The sequence below is a fragment of the Quercus lobata genome, chromosome 9 (assembly GCF_001633185.2).
Source record: "Quercus lobata isolate SW786 chromosome 9, ValleyOak3.0 Primary Assembly, whole genome shotgun sequence".
Lineage (NCBI taxonomy): Eukaryota > Viridiplantae > Streptophyta > Magnoliopsida > Fagales > Fagaceae > Quercus > Quercus lobata.
Window position 1 is genome coordinate 1,701,479 of NC_044912.1, and position 22,091 is coordinate 1,723,569.

Below are 22,091 nucleotides of genomic sequence, written 5' to 3' on the forward strand. Positions count from 1 at the left end.
GTTCAGTTCTACTCTCGCTTAAACAACCAAGAGACAATAAATATAACAATTTTTTTTTTTTAGTTGTACTCACCTAAAAATGAACGAAAGTGGACTGAATTAACTTGACTTTATAGACTGAATTGGATCGGAAAGAACATAAGTGGATCAAATAAACCAAATGGACTAAATTGGACCAGCATGAACTGAATTGAACTGGAATGGCCCAACGTAGACTAAAATATACCATATGGACCAAATTCGACTAAAGTAGACAGAAATTGACTAAATGGACTGAATTAAATATATGGAATTGGACCACACCTTTCTCTCGCCCTTTACCGATGTGGGACAACAAAATAATTTAAGCGGACACAATCCCACATCTGAAGTTTAACTCACTTTTACATACCTTCTGTTCATATAATAATTCCACCAGAACCCTTCATTGTCAAACACATCGGTCTTAAGTCAGGACACAAGGAAAAGATGGAGAACTGTTTGCGCATGGCTCGGCAACTCATTCTCAACGAGATCAATAAGGGGTGCAACAACAAAAATTTCGTGATGTCTCCAATGTCAATCATCGTTGCATTGAGCATTCTGGCTTTTGGTTCACGAGGTCGCACGCTGGAGCAACTGCTGGACTTCCTTGAAGCAAAGGACATGGATGATCTCAAAGCCAAGGCCTCTCTGATGATGTCTGCTGCTGCACCAGTCGAGAACACCAATGAAGGTCTGATTCTGTCTTCTCTTAATGGGGTTTGGATTGATCAGCGTTTCGCTGTGAGACCCTCCTTCAAGGAGATTGCCGAAACCGTTTTCAAAGCAGAAGCCAACGCTGTTGACTTTGTGAATGAGGTATGAAACTCATCTTTTTCATCGCAATTAATCTTTGTGCTGTGCATGCATGGACTGGTTTTTTACATATAGTACTTTAATATTACTAGTATATGAAAAGGATGATGATGCAGTTAGCTACGTTGGTATAATTACTAAAGTTTGAGACTTGTATAGAGTGTTTGGATACGACTTATTGCTAAAAACTGAAAGACTGAAATATTTATAAATGATCGACTTTGAAATATTTTACAGGCTGAGAAAGTAAGGAATAAAGTGAACTTATGGGTTAAGAATGCGACAAAAGGGCTCATCAAAGAAGTTCTCGCACCTGGTGCTGTTAGTGGGGCAACAATAATCATCCTTGCCAATGCTCTCTATTTCAAGGGAGCTTGGTTATATCCTTTTAAAGCTAAAAGGACTCAACCAAAAAAATTTTATCCCCTTGTTGGAGAACCAATTAAAGTTCCCTTCATGACCGGCACAACAGAGGTGAAACATTTTTTTGGATCCTTCGAAGAATTCAAGGTTCTTGAGATCCCATATAAGGAAGGACAAGACAACAGGCGATTCTCTATGTATGTCTTTCTTCCTGAGAAGAAAAATGGGTTACAAGATGTAATTCAAAGGTTTAATTCCAACCCAAATTTATTAGATAAATGCTTTGATCTACAAAAAATACATCTTTCTGATATGTTGATTCCTAAATTCAAGTTTTCATATGGGTTTGAAGCTAAAGAAATTATGAAAAATCTTGGATTAACATTACCTTTTGAGACGGTTGGGGATTTCACAGAAATTATTGAATCTCTTGAAAGTGGAAAATTTTTCGTCTCCAGCATTGTTCAAGAGTCTTGTATTGAAGTTAATGAGAAAGGTACAAAAGCTGCTGCTGCTACTTGTGCCGCTGTACAGCTCACTTCACGTCCACCTCCACGACCAAGTTTTGTGGCAAACCATCCATTCATGTTCATGATTAGAGAAGGGATATCTGGGATCATATTTTTTGTTGGAGTTGTACTTAACCCCCTTTTAGGCTAATTGATATATGTTTATGTTAAGAGGTTATGGTGAGTCTCTTCAAAGTTAAATTTTATAAGGATTTGTGAATTCAAATTTTAGATACTTTATTTTGTTTGAATTTTTTATGACATTCTTTATATATATATATATATATATATATATATATATGTATGTATAGGCTTAAGCTTAAGATCATATTATCACTAACCCAATGAACTTTGGGTCAAATGACAATTCTTACTCTCATGAAAATAGGTGGAGGGTAAGTTTATAAGTTTGAAGACTGCAAATTAATGTGTTACAATACCATTCCAATAAATTTAATAGAATCACAGAATAGATTTAATTTCCCTTCAAAGAAGGCATGAGACTTAATTCTTATAGTTCTTTTATCTTTGTAATAAAATGCTATTTATATAAAATTTGTGTAATTTATAATGTTTGAAACTTTTATTTTGTATATATATATTTATTTAGATAAATTAATTGAAACTTCCATACGTACCGAGCAAATTTACGACTAACAAAAAAGTATTTACAATGACTAGCTAATTTTAAGTTTGCTAATGAGTGAAAGAGTGACTTCTTCTAAATGTTTGAGCCTTTATAGGTTTGTGACCCTGTTTCTCTCTAATTCAAATCAAATTTTCCAACTCTAATGAATATTGTTAAATATGTATTAGTGAGGCTTTTAGTGTTTTGAGATCTCATGGTTTATCATCTTCCTCTATGGCTGTGGATAAAGTCGTGCTAAAAGATTCAATTTTAGAAAACTAAAGATAAATTATCCTTAGGTTTGGTTAAATGTTTTTTTTTTCCAATTTGTTTTGAATTAGTCATTCAAATTATTTCAACTGAGTTTGATTGTTTTCTTGAGGCAAGTGAATTTAATAATTTGTCACACACCACATAATACAAACTATATATATGCATGAGATTTAATGTTCACTTATGGTGCATTAACTATATATCCCTTATTGGTAATTTTTTTTCATAATTGCTTTCAGTCACTATAACATTCTTAAAATTTTGAGTTGAAAATAAACTAAACTATTTATGAAAAACTCGAGTTATATTTATAGAGAATTTCAATCTTGACTCGTGAAAAAACCTTGCTTGTGTTCATTTGTTTAATAAACAAGTCAAACTCAAGCCCAACTTTAGACTCGATTATTAAATGAACCGAGTTTAAATATAATAATATGTTCATAAACAAGCTCGTGAACATAAGAGTTCTAATTAATTATATATAATACTATATATTTATACGTATACTTGTCAAAAAATATATTTATATAGATTTGAAATTTGGTTGTATAAGTTTTTAAATTGGTTCATACGATATGCAATTATTATTTGTAGTTTATTCATAACTTTTTTTTTATTTTTGAGAATCTAGTTTATTTATTACATAAACAATCCATATGTAGTAAAATTTATAGATTTATAAAGAGGTAAAATATTTTAGCCATGATTTTATTATATATAGGGAAAAAATAAGTTAATCAAATAACTCGTAAACAAGCTCGAGCTTGCTTGAAAAGTAAATGAATCAAGCCAAAACATATAATATAATTTGAAGAAAATAAAATTAAAATAAACAAATCTAAACGGTTAATACTCAACTTGGCTCATTTTTGGCATTACTCAAAATAGTCAACTAGTTGCTTCTTCTTTTTTTCACATATATTTTCCTCATTTTTATCATTTTTGTCATTATCTTAGTGCTTTTGGTGCTACCGATAATGAATGATGTTTGCCACCATATCTCATGACAATGGCTTTATAATTTGTTAACATTGAAATATTTGAGGGTTGATATAGTAAGAAATGAAGTGATTTATCATATATGGGCTAAGAATGTTATTAGGGCACCTCGAAGAAGTTCTCCCACCTGATGCTATTAATAAAGAAGCGATGCTCATCATCCTTGCAAATGCAGGAAAACCACAAAGGTGAAACACTTTTATGGATCCATCCAATCAACCTTTAAAGTTCTCAAGATCCCATATCAAAAAGGACAAGAAACAGTCAATTTTCCATATGTGTTTCTTCCCATAATGAAGATGAATTACAAGAACTAATTCAAAGGTTCAATTCACTGACACTTAATCCGATTATCGGATTACACCGAAAAAAAAAAGAAAAAAAAAAGAAAAAGAAAAGCCAAACATAACCATATAACCAACCTATTCTTAGTGTACGTTGTGTAATGCATTCTTCTTTTGAGACACGGAATGTATATACAATGAATTGGTAGTTGATGAAAAATCCCATCAAGTAGTGGAGCTCCCAGAAAAGTATGCCAAAGGTCCAACAATAGCAGCATTGATATAAGTGGCAGGTTCTGAATGACTATAATCAGTACGATCATCTGGGAAGCCATCATTTTGGTTTGGACCTCCTACAATGGCTCCAGTCAAAGTGTTAGGATTAGGATTTGATGAATAGAAGAATGGTTGGAAACCACCATCGCAGCCTATAGCTTGTGGATGACTTGCCAATGAGGGCAAGGAGGATCCTCTGTGGTGAATTCTCTTTGGAAAGTATGCCCCGTATCCTACCATATATGACATTTTCAATGGGTTCACACCTAATATATAGTCAACCTGTAATTTCCACAATTTATTCTCTTTAGAGATAAGAAGGGAGATAGAAACAAAACAAGTGAAAATTAGAACATAATTTCTTTAATTACTTGCCTGTTTCTTTGCAAGGTTTCTTAGGGAACTTGAAGTGACCAAAAGGCTGCCACAGTTAAACGTGTGTTTCGTCGCAGACATGTACTTGGAATAAGTTGTGAGCAAGAATGTTATGGAAGTAACATACTGAAGGTTGCTTTCAGGTAACTTGTACATGAGCCCACCTTCATTTTAGAGGATTTTGTGGTTAGCAATATATCCAAATTTGAAGCAGGCGTCAAGGGGACAAAATACGCACAGAACATTCTAATCAACATATTTGCTCTCATATCTAGCTTTAGACTTGGGAGTAGAGTAGACATTGTTTTCTAGTTGTTTGCGAGGACAGAGGAGTCTCCCCAAAGCATTGTACAGCTCGTACTTCATTGATGCAAGTAAGTTTTTCATAATTATTAATTGTGAATTTCTTTACTTGTAATCAATGTTGTATTAAAATATCCTCTTAATTGAGGCAATTTCGAGCCCACTTGAAATAATAATTATAAATTTGTGCAAATAAATTTGAACAAACTGTATAAAAACTGACCTTTATATTGCAATTATAGATAAATAATTTGGAAAAGATTGAAAAGTGGGGCACAAAGTATCATAAAAATCTGGCTAAAGTCTAAAAAATATATCCTTTAAGTTTGGATAACTTCTCATTTTCATCCATAAAGTTAAATTTTTGTGACTTTAGTCCTTAAATTTTTATATTCTTATCAAATTGGTTCTTCTATCCAATAATTGTCGTTCAATTTAGGAAAATGACATCACATTAGATGTTGTGATTCCTACAATTTTATAAGTAGTAATGGACAAAATAACCTACTTAAGAGAAATGTAAATGTTTAAGGACTAAATTGACAAAAACAAACTTTAAGAATGAAAATGATAATTCATCCATATTTAAAATTTTAATTTTAAATTTATCTAAAACAATTGTAAAAGTATTTTTAACATGACAATTCTACAGTGGTTCTTCATAAATAAATTAGGGAAATGATTACATAGTTGTGGACATATACCAAACTTAACAGAAAACTCACGACACCACAAAATTACTATTAAAAATGTTAATAGCTATCTTTACCTTGTGTATATTGTGTACTTGTGTAGGGAGAGTTGGGCAAAATCCGGCACATGAAATCTTCAGCTTGTTGCTTGAATGAATCAAAGTTCTTATCAGTGTTAAGCAAGGCTCTCTACATGGAGGAAACCAGCATTTCAATTGTTAAGAGAGACATTTAGATGAACTTTGTTGAAGTACTGTAAAAAAAATATATGGAAATTTGCTTTTTTTTGGTTTGGAGATTGGAGTCCACCAAAACAAGCTCAAAAAAAATTTAAAAAAAAAAGTTGGCTTTTTGGGGTTTCGTAAATGTACTCGTCAAGCCCTTTAACTAGCCTTGATTCAAATATGTTAAAAGTATATGAAGAGCTGAAAAATATCCTATTACTTAATTACCACTGACACAAATTTTATATAGAAACATAAGAAGTTGATAATGATATTGTCAGTAAAATTAATTTAGTTTTCCAATACAATAATAGCTCTCTTACCCTGGATAGGAGGACACGAGCACCAGCATATTTATTGTCCCAGCTGAAGATATCTGTTCCATCATCAGCTCCCAGTGATTTCAAGAAATTGAAGTAAGAAACATCGTTTGTAGCCCTTAAAAGCCATGCAGCTCCCCAAAGCAGTTCATCCTACAAATGTTACATGAACAGAATTTGATAAGTAAAAAATATCAAACAGTTACAATTTATGGATGGCAATCCATTGGGCTGGAATACCAGAAAGACATTAAAAGTCATCTTATTGGACTAGCTTATACTGGCCCAATATTTTGAAAGTTGGGCCTTTTTTATTCCAAAAGAAAGGCCCACTAGTTATTTCACAAAATTGGCCATAAACAGCAAAGTAGGTTCAATTAACACTCGACATAGCAACCATATGTACTTCTTATGTAGCATCACGATTTTCAACTACACGCAGTCTTACCTTATATCCAGAATATGAACAATAAAATGGGCACACTGCAGACCCAAGTGAATCGCTATAGGCACCTCTATATTGCATTGCAAATTGCATGACATTTTTTGCTGTTTTCAATAGCAATCTTGAGTATTTTGGATCAACCTTCCTAAAAACCATGGAAGCAGCAGCTAATGCAGCTGCGGTCTCACCAGCCACATCTGAACCTGGGTTGCTAGGAGAGACCGAGTAAACGGACCGGACCGTGGTCATGTCCTCGGGCCGCTCCCAACACTTGTGATCCACGCTTGGATCACCAACACCAACATAGAGCTTACCAGGGGTAACAGTGGCACATTTTAGGAAGTAGTCAGTGGCCCATCTGATTGCGGCCCTTGCTTCTTGTAATTGGGGGCTCATTTTCTTGCCATATTCTAGTGCGCCCCATGATAGCATAGTGGTGGTGAAAGCCATTGGAAAATTAAATTTGACATTGTCCCCAGCATCATAGTAGCCTCCAATTAAATTCACCTGCCAAATTAAACAAAGTATTTCTTTTGATCACACACTAACAATTGAATTATCGAAAGATAATCATAAAAAATAAGGAACACCAAACATATCTCCGAAAAATAAGTAAGGGTGTGTCTGGATACCACTTATTTTTCTAAAACTAAAAAATTATTGCTAAAAGTTATGTAGATAAATGTAAAAGTTAGTTGAAATAATACAGTGAAACCCATAAATAGTGCCAAAAAGTGCAGTAAAGCCCATAAATAGTAGCAAAAATAAGCTAAATAGTGAAATAATTTTAATTTTTCATCCGCATCCAAACGTACCGCTTATTTTGCTGAAAAATGAAAACTGAAAATACTGTAGCAAAATAATTTTTAAATGTGTAAATAGTGTCATGAGACCCATTTTTAATAAAAGTTTTGTTGAAAAAAGAGGTTTGTAGGTCCCGTAAACAGTGCACGAGACTACCGAAAAAGCCAACAGCCATAGAAACGCACGGCTAAAAAAAAAAAAAAAGGAAATGCAGACGCAATAAGATGGCTTTTCATCAGTACCCACATAGGTACTAAATATATTATACCTATAAAGCTGTTTCTTGAATACCCCTCTCAAAATATATGAATCTTATACATGTGAAACTCATATGTTGTGAGAAGAGCATTCAATAAAATGGTTTTATAAGTTAATTTTTTGTAAATCTATTTTCTTTTTGTTTCAAGAAATAATGGACCATGCAAGTTTCCGTTTACTAAACTTAATAGTTAATAACTACCATCATGTGGGGTTTAAAAAAAAAAAACGAAAAGAAAAGGAAAGAAAAAAAAATTAAAAGAGATAAATTCTCCTAGTAAAAGTGTGGTATCAAAGTTAAAACATATACAACTTGAACTAGCTTAGCATGGATTAAAGGCTTCCCTAGTGACAAATTAAAAGTAAAAGTTAAAGAGTCTTATAACTTAATAATAATAACATTTTTTTTTTAAACAACTTAATTATAATAATATTATATCTCTCTCTATGAGGAAATTAGATTCAAATATTACATCTCACTTGCTACAACCTGCAAGTAAGCCAACATAATAATAATAATAATAAAGGAAGGAAGAAAGAAAAACAAAAGGTTGATAATGGCAATAACATACATGGGCAAGAAGACCATCAGATAGGCCAGAGTTGGACCTCCAAGTAATTTGTTGGGTTTTAGGGAGCCTCCCAGACCTCTGGCCTTGGAAGAACAATAAGGACTTTGCTAAGGCATCTCTATAGTTGGGATTGGCTTGGACAGTGTCCAAGCCAATTACAAAGGAAGACAAGAAAAACAAGAGGCAGAAAGAAGCTCCCTTAATCATGATTCTCATTGGTACTTGCTATTGCTAAAGCACCAATGCGCTCACTTTGTTTTAACTTTGAATTAGTTTTTATGACTTTGATTCAACAATGACATGCCCTTATATAGGAAGACGAACCTCAATTACTATAGCGTATATTATGGCTTTTCTTGCATGAATCATTTTGTTTATTGTAATTATATTAAATTGTTACTTTTAAATTAGGGTTTTGACTTTTCATAGGTTTAGCATCTTGTCTCAACATTGCGGGTTTGGCCAAATTCCAAAAGATAAACCCCAAATCCCGCTCCTGTTACAACGGCCAAATGGCCCAAATCCCATCCACCATAATTGTTAATGAGTATTGTTAGACTTAGAAATAAACTTTTTTTTTTTAAAAAAAAAATCATAATAGTTGACATAACTGGTTATAATTAGATTCTCCCAAAAAAAAAAAAAAAACCCCAGTTATAATTAGTGTAAAATCAATTTCACTTGAGTCTAACGTTAACAATACTTTTATTATACAGTAATTATAATAGATCATGTCAAAAATTTTGAAAAAAGTTATAAAGAATGTTGTGTGCCTAAGTTTATTAATTAAGTAATTAAATAAATTTAGTGATAAATCCTATTCTACAATTTATTGAAGTTAGAGATTGTAATTCATGGGGAAAAAATTAGTAATTGTCAATCACTCACAACTTACAACTTTAACAAGTTGTGAAAAAATATAATGAAATAATATGGGTCCGTTTGGATTAAGCTTATTGTTGCTGAAACTGAAAACTGAAAATTGAAAACTGAAAGTACTGTAGCAAAATAATTTTTAAATGTGTGAATAGTATCGTGGAACCTATTTTTAATATTTTTAATACATGAACAGTATGTGAACAGTACATGAACAGTGAACCCATATGAGATTACTGTTCACGTGCAAAAAAAAAAAAAAAAAAAAAAAAAAAAAAAAATTTAATTTCAATCCAAACGCTCACTATATATATATATCATTTTTTTCATTTTGTAATCATAATTTTAAACCTGATAGGCTTGATAGCCCATGCAAAAGAGAGAGGGAGAGGGGAAGAGAGAGAGAGAGAGAGATTGGAATGTGCTTTTCCTATCACTGAAGCACGTTATAAAAGTATCACAAAAAATTATAATGTTGTCACTCATAAATGCCTCCTTTTCTTGACGACATAGTTTTGGTCGAATATTTCAATGCATTAAATTAAATACGATATAAACACCTCCATACCCATCAATTAAACTAGATATATATAGATCATGACACATTTAGTACTATCATAAAATGAACCATAATGAATATAGATGGCAATTAAGAAACACATTGAGACACTCCTGCAATAGTGCCACTCATATGTTGTTCTTTTGTTGGTTTCGTTCATGCCCGACCATTAATGAAAACAAAAAAAAAATTAAAAATTAAAATGCCACGTCAATGGGAAAAAGAATGTCCATGATTAGTGATTATGGGTCTTTGTTTTGGTGGGAAGTAACCAACCGAAACCAAAAAAACTGCAAAAATAACGGCAACCTTTTCCCTCGTTGAAATTTGCAATATTCCTTTCTTTTTGTCAAAATGTCAGGGTAAAGGGAAGGCGCGAATGGCGCGCTTTTACCGGCCTTAGATCACGCTAGGAAATCGGCGCCAAAGTAATTTAATCAAATAAATATATATATATATAAATATATATATATATATATATTATATAAAAATTATTAGAGTGTGAGAATGAATGAGTGAATGTTGCTTTTCTTAGCTTAGTTGCTTTCACTTCATTCTCGTCTTGGGATCTTATCCACTTTGTTCCCATGCTTTAGGACTAAGCTTTTGGCGCTTATTTTATTTTTCTTGATTTTTTTTTTCAACATTGTTTAGTGAGTGTCTTAAAGACATAAGTTAAGATATATTTTAATTTATATATATATATAATAGAATTTAACCTATGATATCTACTACAAGTTAAACTTCAATCGATTTTTGACGTAAATAAAATTCGAACATCAAATTTCTTATTCGACTATAATAGATTTTATCAGTTTCATCTCTTATTATTTTTAAATATCAAAAACAACACAATCATTTTGAGACTAGAATAACTAGTGAATTATTGGCAGGTGCTAGTTTTCTTTCCCAAAAAAAAATACACGACAGATAAAATTGAACTTTTAAATTTCTTAACCTGTACTTGTAGTGTTCCCATCCTGTTAACAAAAGAGACAAATAGTAAGCATATTTTATTTCAAAAGTGGGCAATCAGCAATGCGACATGTCATCTAACTAATCAATCACTAAATGCAGGATTCAAGATATTCATAATGGAGACAAAGATTTGTTTGAGCTAAATTTTCATTTTGCTTTGCCCGTTTGCATCACAATTTCAAATCATACTTTTTTTTAAAAGTATAGGTTTTTTAAACGATACTTTTTTAAGTATAATTTTTTTAAACAGATCTATTTTCAAAAATTTTAAAAATAAATTGTACTGTCAAGAATTTCATAGCTCAATTATCACATCCTAATATTTCTGATGAAAATATTTATAATTCAAATATTCTCTTCTCTTTTGTAACTATCAAATAATAATAATAAGTATTACCAAACCAAAAATATGTACCAGCAGGTACTCTGTTGCTTAACCACGAGTGCAAGCTTAGCTTTTAACCACTTGTAATACGAATATCTTACACCGAGGTTAATTTTGGCACCTTTAGGCTAAAAGTGGGTTAATTTTTATGGGTACGATGACATGTGAAACACATTTTAGATTATAGGCTTGTCTTGGACAAATTATGAAGCTCCTTCATTTGTCTTTGCATGCGCATATATATTACTTATTCGTGAAATAAACTCAATCAGCGGGAAAGGTAACCCAAATTAACAAAAGATTGATCGGCTGAGATGACGGGTAGCCTCATCCTTTGCTTATTTCTTTGACAACTTACGTTACTTTTTTTTTTTTTTTAAATTATTTGCCTTAGATAATTTTCTATATCAGGTACAACCTTTTTCTTTTTCACTTTTAAGCTAGAATAAATTTTTAACTTTTTTTTTTTTCCTTTTTTAATGAGAATCGAAATATTCAACTTCTTGAGTAAACTAAATTTTGATTATTAATGTTAGGTTTTAGACTAACATATTTTATGTGACAAGGTCAAGAATTACATTTCTATGTATTTAAGATTTTAAGTCTCCAGGTTAACATGTTTCTCAAAAAAAAAAAAAAAAAGTCTGGGTTAACATTGTGTCCAAAAAAAAAAAAAAAACTGTGTTAACATAGAGTTTTAAGTGATGGTAATTGAAGAATTCAAGTTCAATGAATTTCCTCATTCAAACTTGCTAAAGCGAAAGAATAATGTAGATAGAGACTTAATTTGCAAGTATTTTGCTTGATTCTCATTCAAGCGAAAATCATGCTGAAACAGAATCTAAATTTTGCTAAAAGAAAGATTCCTACTTAGTCTTTGATCCTTTCTTTCTCTTGAGCATAAAACCAATAAAAAATTATTTTACCCACCGATCTTATGCTCCCAAAGAGAGTGATTGTGAGAATTGCTTAAAACCACAAAGATCTATTCCAATGAGTTCACTGCAGCAAAGGCTACATAGAGAGTTTCACTTTGGTGAAAATAGCCAAATACCACGTTCTGGCAAAATTTGTGGCAAACTAGCACTGTTTCAAAAATATTTAGTAATCTACCACTTTTTTAGTACTCGAGTTTTACAAAATCGAGTTCTAAATAGTACTCGAGTTTCTAGTGAGTCTCTAGTGTGGCACTGTTGGCTTGAAATTTGTGTAATTAAAAAAATAATGTAATACTCGATATTACTGAAATCGAGTTTCTTTATAATACTCGAGCTTTTAATAGTCGAGTCCCTTGTTTTTCTTTTTCTTTTTCTTTTTCTTTTCTTTGTTTTTGTTGGAATGACTTGAATAGTCAAACTTAGTGGCTTGACATTAGCCAACAAACCATTAAATGGCTTGCATGCCCATGTCAGGAAGATGCATGATATTCAAGAAGTTTCATGCGTGAAGAAATGCAAGAGTTTGCATTAAATGTTCTTTATGAATTGTGAAAGAAGATGGCCAGGAACAACACCTGACATGCAAACCAAATTCATGCTTCTTTTCTTTTGGCCAAAATGGATGACACTTTGGCCATAAATGCTTGCCATTTTCTTTGACTTGACAAGTTTCATGAAAGTGTTGAAGCTTCTGGAAAAAAAATAAAAAAATTACTCGACTGTATGAAGCTCAAGTACTATAAAGAAACTCGATTTCACTAATATCGAATACCACATTATTTTTTTAATTACACAAATTCTAGATCAGCAATGCCACACTAGCGACTCATTAGGAACTCGAGTTCATCGAACTCAAGTATTATTTAGAACTCAATTTTGTGAAACTCGAGTATTAAAAAACTAATAAATTACTAAATATTTCCGAAACAGTGCTAGTTTGCCACAAATTTTGCCAAAACTAGTATTTGGCAATTTTGGCTGTTTAGGTTTACAAAAGTTTTGTATGTTCTAACTGATTGTTTTACTATTATTTTATAGTGGACTTTCTAACATGTTTGGAATCCCCATAATGGTATCAACTCGATAATAATTGTGGAGGAGGGGGATTTTTGGTAATAGTTATTATGGTTGCATGCACTGTTAATTAAATTGATATTGTTTGACTTAGTCTAAATTGTTCAATTTATCAATAAATTATAAATCTACTACTCAAATTACTGGGGATCTAAACCAGAATTTCCAGTTATGTGCAGAATGTTGACCGTGACATAAATTACTCCCAAAAAAAATAATACAGAAAAGAGAAAAATCAATTGTGTTCGAAATTGTACTTGGCTTTTGTTTAAAGTCATCTATATACCGTGCAGTACTCTGCTAATAATACACGTATGGATAATAATATAATATAATATAGACATGTTTTTAGTTTCAAGTTTTCATCATATATACAAACATAATTATTAATTAATCATTAACTTAAAAACAATTCTTGCTTATTGTGAGGGTAAAAAAAAAACACGTAAGAGAATACACCATTGGTATTGTACATTTGTCCTTCGAGGGAAAATCAATATCGTGTAGCAACAATACTTTCTGGTCAAACGCATGCCTACAGGCTTTGAGGTAACTTGATCGAAGGAAAAGCTTATTATCATTCTTCAGCAATATCATTGAAGATCCTCCTCATTATTATAACAACATGATGAGGACTTTTTTAGTGCTTCATTTCAATTTGAAGTCATTGATTGAAGCATTCGATCTATGGATTCCTAGTCACAAGATTGGAATTAAATGGTTTACGTCTTTTAATGCGCATTGCATATAGCGCTTAGTATATTAACAAAGCAAAGCAGCCTAGCAATAATTGCTAAGCTTGAACGTTACTCAATATGAATATGATATTCGATTTTACAATGCATGAAACTAGCTAGTAGATTCAAGCAATTGGTAGAGGCCTTCCTTGCAGAAGCAGAAAGTAGCGTAGACATGTTGGCGGGCCTTGCATGCTGTTTGAAGCATTTTCTTACTCTGCCATATCACAAAATGTGTGGCTATTTGAAATTTATAGGATTGGTCTTTGTTATAATACTAAGCTTTTTATGTGACAAGATTAGAATTCAAGTTCCCTGTAATATTAAGACAATAATGAGTTTTTCTTTTTTTAATTATGTATACAAGGTTACAAGATTCGAATTGAAGTATCTTATTAAAACACAACATAGATTTATACATTATAAGCCTGCCTATATGCATGATTATCAAGACTATATGCCAATATTTCAAAGCCAAGTGTGTTCTAGTTAATTTGATTGATAGTGTCTCTTATCATCAAATAAGAGAATTAGATTCAAATCTCGTCTACATCAAAAACTAATTAATATTTTGATTGAAAGACCAAAAATAATTATCATGAAAAAAATATCATAAATTCAAATTATATTGTATCTATAAAAATAAATAAATAAAATAAAAACAACTTTAAAAGCCAAGAATTGTAACACCATTACCTGGACTGTAGCATCATTTCATTTGGAAGAGATTGTGTAGTATGTCCAAAATAGACGAGCCCAAAGCAACAAGGCCGATGTCAAATGTTTCACTTTGGGCAATGCCGCAATGCCATTTTAGGGCTTACTTTTCAGATTCAAATGTGATGATATCTTAGCTTCATCTGATTCCTGGCCCAGCAATAGTGTTTAACTTAAAAGCCCAATATCAATCAGAGTCTAATCTGTCAAGATTTTGAAGTAAGGCCCGAACTTTGGGCCACTTATCTTACTTTCGGCTGTTGGTTTATCTATACTAAGAGGATTTCTCTCTTTAGACTGAATTTTTATATATTTCAAAAATACCCCTAAACCTTACATTTAATAAGAATTGAGGACAACTCTTTAAAATTATAACTCCAACTTCACATTAAATGCCTACAAAATAAGACACTCTCCTACTAATCCATGTTTTCAAAATAAACTTATCCAAAAATTAAAATTTTAAAAAAAAAAAAAAAAAAAAAAAAAAACCCTTTTCAGTACACTTTGATATTTCCCTTAGGTTATGATTCTTGACTTCAAGTTCTTAGTTCTAATATGCAACACAGCTACCAATTCAGGTATCATCTATCTTGTTTCATCAAGGGGTAGCAAAGTAGGAATGGGGGATTCCTGTTGACCCAACTTCAACTTTAAACAAGACACGTGAAAAACAGGGTGGATCTTATTATTAGAAGGAAGATCCAACTTATAAACCACCTCCCCTACCCTTTGGAGAACTTGGAAAAGCCCATAAAATCTTGGAAACAACTTCCACTTCTCTTTATAAGCTAAGGTTTTCTATTTATAGGGCTATATCCTCAAATACACTCAATCTTCCACCTGAAAGGACCTCTCAGACCTGTGCTTATTTGCCTGGAGCTTCATTCTTTCTTATGCAAGAGTTAAATGGCCTTAAGGGAAGCCAAAAGATGTTTTCGCTGGCTGCATCAACTTTAGTGCCGGGAATAGTCTTGTAACTTTAGGGGTGAGTAGCCATACAATGCCTCAAAAAGAGTGAGCTTAATGGCTGTGTGAAAGTTGTGGTTGAACCAATATTCAACCAATGGAAGCCACTCAACCCACTTATGGGGTTTGTCCCCAACAAGAGCCCTCAAATACTACTCTAGGCTTTTATTTACAATCTTAGTCCAACCATTAGATTGAGGAAGGTAGGTTGTTGACATAGCCAACTCCACACCCTATAGTCTAAACAACTCAAAATAGAATTTGGAGGTGAAGGTAGCAACTCTATCACTGACTATAGTAGCTGGAAGAACATGACATTTAAAAATATACTGCATATACACCCCATAACCTTAGCAGCTGAATAAGGGTGGCTTAAAGAAATAAAGTGAACATACTTTGTCAATCTATCCACAACAACCAAAATAACCTCAAAACCTTGAGATTTAGTCAATCATTCCACAAAATCAAGACCCACATCAAATCATGGCTTAGATAGAATAGCCAATGGCTACAGTAACCTTGATGGAGCAAAAGTTTCAGACTTAATCCCTTGACAAATATCACATTCTCGAATATACCTCTTAACATTAGTTTTCATACCCTTCCAATAAAATTCTTGTTTAGATCTCCTAACTGCCTAACCAATTACACCAATGTTGCACACAAGTGACATAGTCTTTAACATTAGGAATTATCCAATAGAAAGTATTATCATCACCACCTATTCTAGCTTAAACACGATATTTTTGAACATAAATATACAAAGTTCATGCAAGAAACTTACAAAAAGAAACTATACAGCAAGTATATTTGGGCAACTATACAACAAGTATATTTGGCAATCTATGACATATTGGTGGATGGACGAAATAGAAATACTAAGCTCAATAGACTCCTTGACATTTTCCATTAATATTGGAGATATCTTAAGAATGATATATTGCATATATGATTTCTTGTCTCCGATGGAGGACAACAAGAGAAGCTATGATCAAGTAAATGGAGTAGACCTTGAAAACTTACATTATAGAAATCTCGACAAGCCCTAAAATATGTTTGAGTGTTGACAAAAATGTTTAGCCATATATAGTCATGGTCTTTGATTAAATGACATGCTTATATAGCAAAACAGCATTCACCGTAATTTTTTTAAATCTGGATTAGGACTTATCCAATAGAAATTATTATCATAACCACCTATACTAGCTTAAACACAAGATACTTTTGAACATAGATATGCAGAGTGCATGCAAGAAACTTACAAAATATATATACATATATATATATATATATATGAGATGGGTTCAAGTTACATTTGGTATAACTTCACAAGAGTTACACCTTTTGTGAACCATTGATTACTATTAGATCTAAATGTCAAAAAACACTCATAGTAGTATCATTATTACTCCTTAGAAATTAGTGATTTAGACATTAACTCTTCTTCTTCTCTTTTTTCATCCATATCATCATCTTCTTCCTCTTGTCTTTCTTTTTGCACTATACTTTCAGGCCTCTACCATTCATAAAATTCTAAAGATAAAATTGTAAATACAAGCTATCTTTATTTTGTTTTAATAAACATGATTACCATTTTGCAAACTCATTTATTTGTCCATCTTTGTATTATGTAGCCAATATGATGGTAAAGAAATAATATCACATTCAACCCTCAAAAAGCTAAATGTGACTCTTAGGGTGAGTTTGGTTTAGCTTTTTGTAAAAGTGCATAATGAAAAAGTGCATTTTCAAAAAGCTAAGTGTTTGGTAAAAACTGTTAAAAAGTGTTTTTTGAAAAAACTAAGTGTTTGGCTAGCACTTATAAAAGTGGCAGTTTGAGGGATAAATTACCAAAAAAGACAATGTATATATAAGGGAGTTTATTTCATACTTTTTTTTTTTTTTGGATGTGAGTTTGGTTCATACTTAAATCAACTACTTCATCATACTTAAATCAATTTTTCTCTTTCTAAAAAAATTATTTTTTTCTCACCAATTTTAGCTAATAATAACCTACCACTTAAGATTTATTGTGAAAGTATTGTGAAAATATTGTGATAAAAATTGATACTGATTTTAATTTTAAGGTGCTATTAAAATTATTTTTTTCTCACCAATATTAGCTAATAATAACCTACCACTTAAGATTTATTGTGAAAGTATTGTGAAAATATTGTGATAAAAATTGATACTGATTTTAATTTGAACGTATTATTAAAATTATTTTTTTCTCTTTCTAAAAAAATTATTTTTTTTTTTACCAATATTAGCTAATAATAACCTACCACTTAAAATTTATTGTGAAAGTATTGTGAAAATATTATGATACCATTTCCCTTCCTTTTTTTTTTTTCCTTTTTTTTCCCTCTTTTTTATCCTCCACACACGTACCGCATTTCTTTTTCTTTTTTTTTCCCTTTTTCCCTTTTTTTCTCTCCTCCACACACGTACCCTTACACTTTTCTTTTTTTACTTCTTTCCTCTTTTGCAACCTACCACTTCCTCCAAACTCATAACGTTCCAACTCTCCTTCTTCCTTTTTTTTTTTTTTTTCCTTTCTTCCTTTCTCCTTTTCTCTTAGCACTTCCTTTCTCCCTTTACTAAAAATATACCCTTACTCTTTTCTTTTTTTTCCTTCTTTCTTTTTTTCCTTTACTCTTTTGCTCTTTTTTTTTCCCAGAACATTCCACAGACTCACAGAGCTCTCCTTCAGTCATTCTTCCTCTTTTTTTTTTTTTTTTTTTTCCTTAGTTGATTTGGGAATTTATTATAGATTTTTTTGTGTTTGGATTTGGAAATTTGTTATTGAAAGGGCAAAGCAGAGAGATGAGATGAGAGGAATGAGGACTGCGTGAAAACTGAAGCCATTTATCAAGGGTAATTTGGTATTTTTCGGTAGAGCCCAACGGATACCATTTAAACGCGCATTCGACTTTTTGTTTATGGACCTCCAGAGGTCCATAATTGTCTTGCGCGTTTATGCCTTCATCCAAAACGCAACTTTTATATAAAAGTTGCGTTTCTGCTTCACCAAATGGTAATTTCTATCTAGCTTTTAAACAAACGCGCGTTTTAGCCCCTAAAAGCTGAAACAAACGGGCACTTAAAACCATTTTCTTATGTTCATTGTGGGACTAGTTGTGTGCTTCAACTTTAGGTAGTGTACATTGTGATTCTTTCTTGTATTTCTTATTCTAAAATTTTCCCAGAAGTCATTTAATAATCATCTGGTGTATTAATTAGTTTTTTTTTTTTTTCAAGTATCTATTGAATTAATTCTTTTATCCTTCAATAATTTTCTTATTAGTAATTACTTATGACAAGAAACTTAAGAACAACAACCAAGGATTCAAGAAGAGATTTAAACTCACTTGCATTATCTCCTAGATAGCCATTGCCCATGGCCTCAGAATATAACAGCCAAAGATATCATAATACTCAATCATAACAGCCAGAGACCCATGCTAATCTAATTTATCTCCTATGAAAAGCCACTAAATAATCACAAAATATCTTGTGCAAAGAAGCTTGCTAAATCGTGATGAGAACAATCTGAAGTGTTGGACTACAAAAAGCTAGCTCTTGTCAGATACTAAAATTTTTAAATAGATAAGTGACTGACACAATCCACGTGCCTTGAAGCAATACCTCTCTTGACATCCCCTAGATAATGGAGTGGAAATTCTAGTTGACCCATAGGCCATTGGCATCAGACACACACGCACACGCACACAAAACAGGATAAAAGCTTATAATTACAGTAGTCTGAGAGAAGCTGTAGAGAGACGATGGAGGCTTGAAAGTATAGTGCAAAAAGAAAGACGAGGAAGAAGATGATGATATGGACAAAAAAAAAAAAAAAGTGTGCCTAAATCACTAATTTCTAGGGAGTAATAATGATACTATTATGAGTGTTTTTTTACCCTTAGATCTAATAGTAATCAATGGTTCATAAAAGGTGTAACTCTTGTGAAGTTATACCAAGTGTAATTTGAACCCATATCTCTCTCTATATATATATACACACACAACAAGTATATTTGGCAATCTATGAAATATTGTTGGATGGACGAAATAGAAATACTAAACTCAGTAGACTCCTTGACCTTTTCTATTAATATTGGAGATATCTTAAAAATGAAAAGATATTGAATATATGATTTCTTGTCTCCAATGGAGGACTACAAGAGAAGTTTTGATAAAGTAAACGAAGTTGGCCTTGAAAACTTACATTATAGAAATCCTAACAAGCCCCAAAATATTTCTGGGTGTCAACAAAACCATTTAGCCACATATAGTCATGGTCATTGATTAAATGACATGCTTGTATACCAAAATAGCATTTACAGTAATTTTTTAAATCTGGTTTAGGATTTATCCAATAGAAAGTGTGGGGCCCAACAATTCGTGGACCAGGCCCATTTGCCCTTGGAGAGTCCGAGGGCCCAATCCGAGGAGAACCGTGGCCCAAGCTCCATGACGCAGAGCACAGACCAATTTTGGGAGGCAGCCGAGGACAGTCTAGTCCTCGGCAGGCCCATAATCCGCCCAGAATAAAGGGATAAATTCGTAAGGAAATCCAAAATACCTTGGGGCGATTACCCTAAATACCCTTCTGGATAAGGCCCAATGTCTGACAGAACCGTACTCTGCAGCTTTATCAAGTCATCCCCAACAATTCCGGGATTAGACTGATGGGACCAATGTCAGTACTTGTAAAGACTGACCCTACACGCGGACGAAGGACATCGAATGCACGCTAGTATAAAAGGAGAAATAAGTGAATCTAGTGGGGGGGAGAAAAAAGAGAAAGACTTCATAAATAAGATCGCCGGAACAATCCATGCACAAAACGGAGAAGGTCCTCCGTTGGACAGCCGGAAAGAACCACAAGGGTCCTCGGATCAAGTCCGAGGAGCCCATTCTCAGAAGTGGCAGCATGGCGGGGCTTTAAACGTTTAGGCCCAGTCCATTTTCCATAGGGACCTTCCTGAAATCCAGATCGGACCATCGCTCCGTGACCAAGCCCAAGCTTTTCAAGCCCACTCTCTACAAATTGTATTGTGAGGGATCTCTCCCGCGTGAACCCAAAAATGTCATTGGGCCGCGCAGGAATCGGGTCCTTACAGAAAGTATTATCAACATCACCTATACTACTATGGTAGTATTTGGGAAATCATTGGGTATCAACAAAACCATTTATCCACGTATAGTAGTCACTAATTAAATGACATGCTTGTATACCAATACAACAATCACAACAATTTTTAAAATTTGGATTAAGATTTATCCAATAGAAAGTGTTACCAAGACCACCTATACTAATTTGGTTGTATCTAGGAAACCAATGGGCGTGCAAGAACTAAGTTTTTTCCAATTGTTAGTTTGACAATTTATATTTATAGAATCTAACTTTATCAATCTCGATATGTGCAGTCATAATAATCCGTTCTCTAAGAAGTGCTGAAGTTATAATATGTAGCTTAGGATCCAATATTTTAGGACAGCCTTTGGCTTCCCATTCTTCTTTTCTCGGATTGTAAACCACTATCTAGGCAACTTCATCCATGGTGGTGGAAAAATAAAATTGAAATTTTTGTCAAATTATTTATTGCTTTATGTTTGTCATTATAATAGATTGCAAAGTAATTGCTATTAGGTTATTGCAATGAAATCTTTGTTTCAGTAGCTTTATTGCAATAAATTGCAAATAATGAAAAAAATATTTCGAGTCAGGTTATTATAATGATTTTTTTTTCCAATTGTTTATTGCTTCATTTTTGTCATTATAATAATTGCAAAGTAATTGTTATCTGGTTATTGCATCAAAATCTTTGTTGAAACAATCTATCAGTTTAAGATTTTCATTGTAACAAATTACTAGATTAATTGGTACAATGCAGTGATGTATTAAAGTCTTTATTGCAAGATAAATTATAAGTTATTGTAACTAATTTTTTTTTTAGGGGAAAATCAAAGACCTTAGATTAAGAAAAGCCGACTAAATCAGCCTAAAGTACAAAAATAAATTGTGGTGGAACATCCTCGATCCATAGCCAAATCTAAAACAGTTATAACATGTCTAACTAAACAATGAGCAACCTTATTACCTTCTCTCTTAACATGAGAGTAATGTAATTGAGAAAAAAAACCTAGAATTAAACTTAACATCTTCAATCAAAGATCTATGCAAGGCCAAGGAGACATCATCACAAGTCAAGGCCTTCATAAATACCGCCAAATCACCCTCCAAAATGGCTCTCGAAACACCAACCTCCTGGGCAAAATAAGGGTCTTTGCATCAACCAAGGCTTCAACCTCATTGGCAAGATAGGCTTAGGGCAGCAGCTGGGAGCGTGAAGCAATCACCAGGCTAGAACTATCTAGGATCACAATCCCAATCCCGGATTTATTTTCAACAGAAAAAATGGCACCATCAAAATTGATCTTCATCCAATCACTTGGGGAGGTCGCCATGTAACATGAGTACAAGGCTGGCAACTACGAGGATTGTGTTGAATGGCCAAGAACTAATTATTGTTGATACAATACTTTACCACTTTTAAATTACAATTACAATGATATTATTTTTTGTTTCACTAACATTGGTATAGTGATGCTTCTTTCTTCCCCCAATAATGGATTTAGAATTTCAATTGTGAAATACTTAATGAGCCAATGACGTTTGTATTTGTA

General features: G+C 32.6%; 2 protein-coding genes across 2 annotated transcripts; one reads left to right on the top strand and one right to left on the bottom strand.

The window, feature by feature from the left end:
• The first annotated feature begins 455 nt into the window (after positions 1-455).
• On the top strand, positions 456-1,860 carry LOC115960003 (serpin-ZX-like). Its single transcript, XM_031078696.1, has 2 exons — positions 456-840; positions 1,075-1,860. Exons 1-2 carry the CDS (start codon positions 469-471, stop codon positions 1,858-1,860), a joined length of 1,158 nt encoding a protein of 385 aa, XP_030934556.1. The 5' UTR covers positions 456-468.
• A 2,008-nt stretch (positions 1,861-3,868) lies between these two features.
• On the bottom strand, positions 3,869-8,442 carry LOC115960811 (endoglucanase 3-like). The gene is made up of 6 exons (XM_031079802.1): positions 8,163-8,442; positions 6,532-7,035; positions 6,087-6,236; positions 5,617-5,728; positions 4,545-4,708; positions 3,869-4,451 (listed from the first exon to the last, which is right to left on the bottom strand). The coding sequence occupies exons 1-6, from the start codon at positions 8,376-8,378 to the stop codon at positions 4,119-4,121; spliced, it is 1,479 nt and encodes a 492-aa protein (XP_030935662.1). The 5' UTR covers positions 8,379-8,442; the 3' UTR covers positions 3,869-4,118.
• Positions 8,443-22,091: the final 13,649 nt, after the last annotated feature.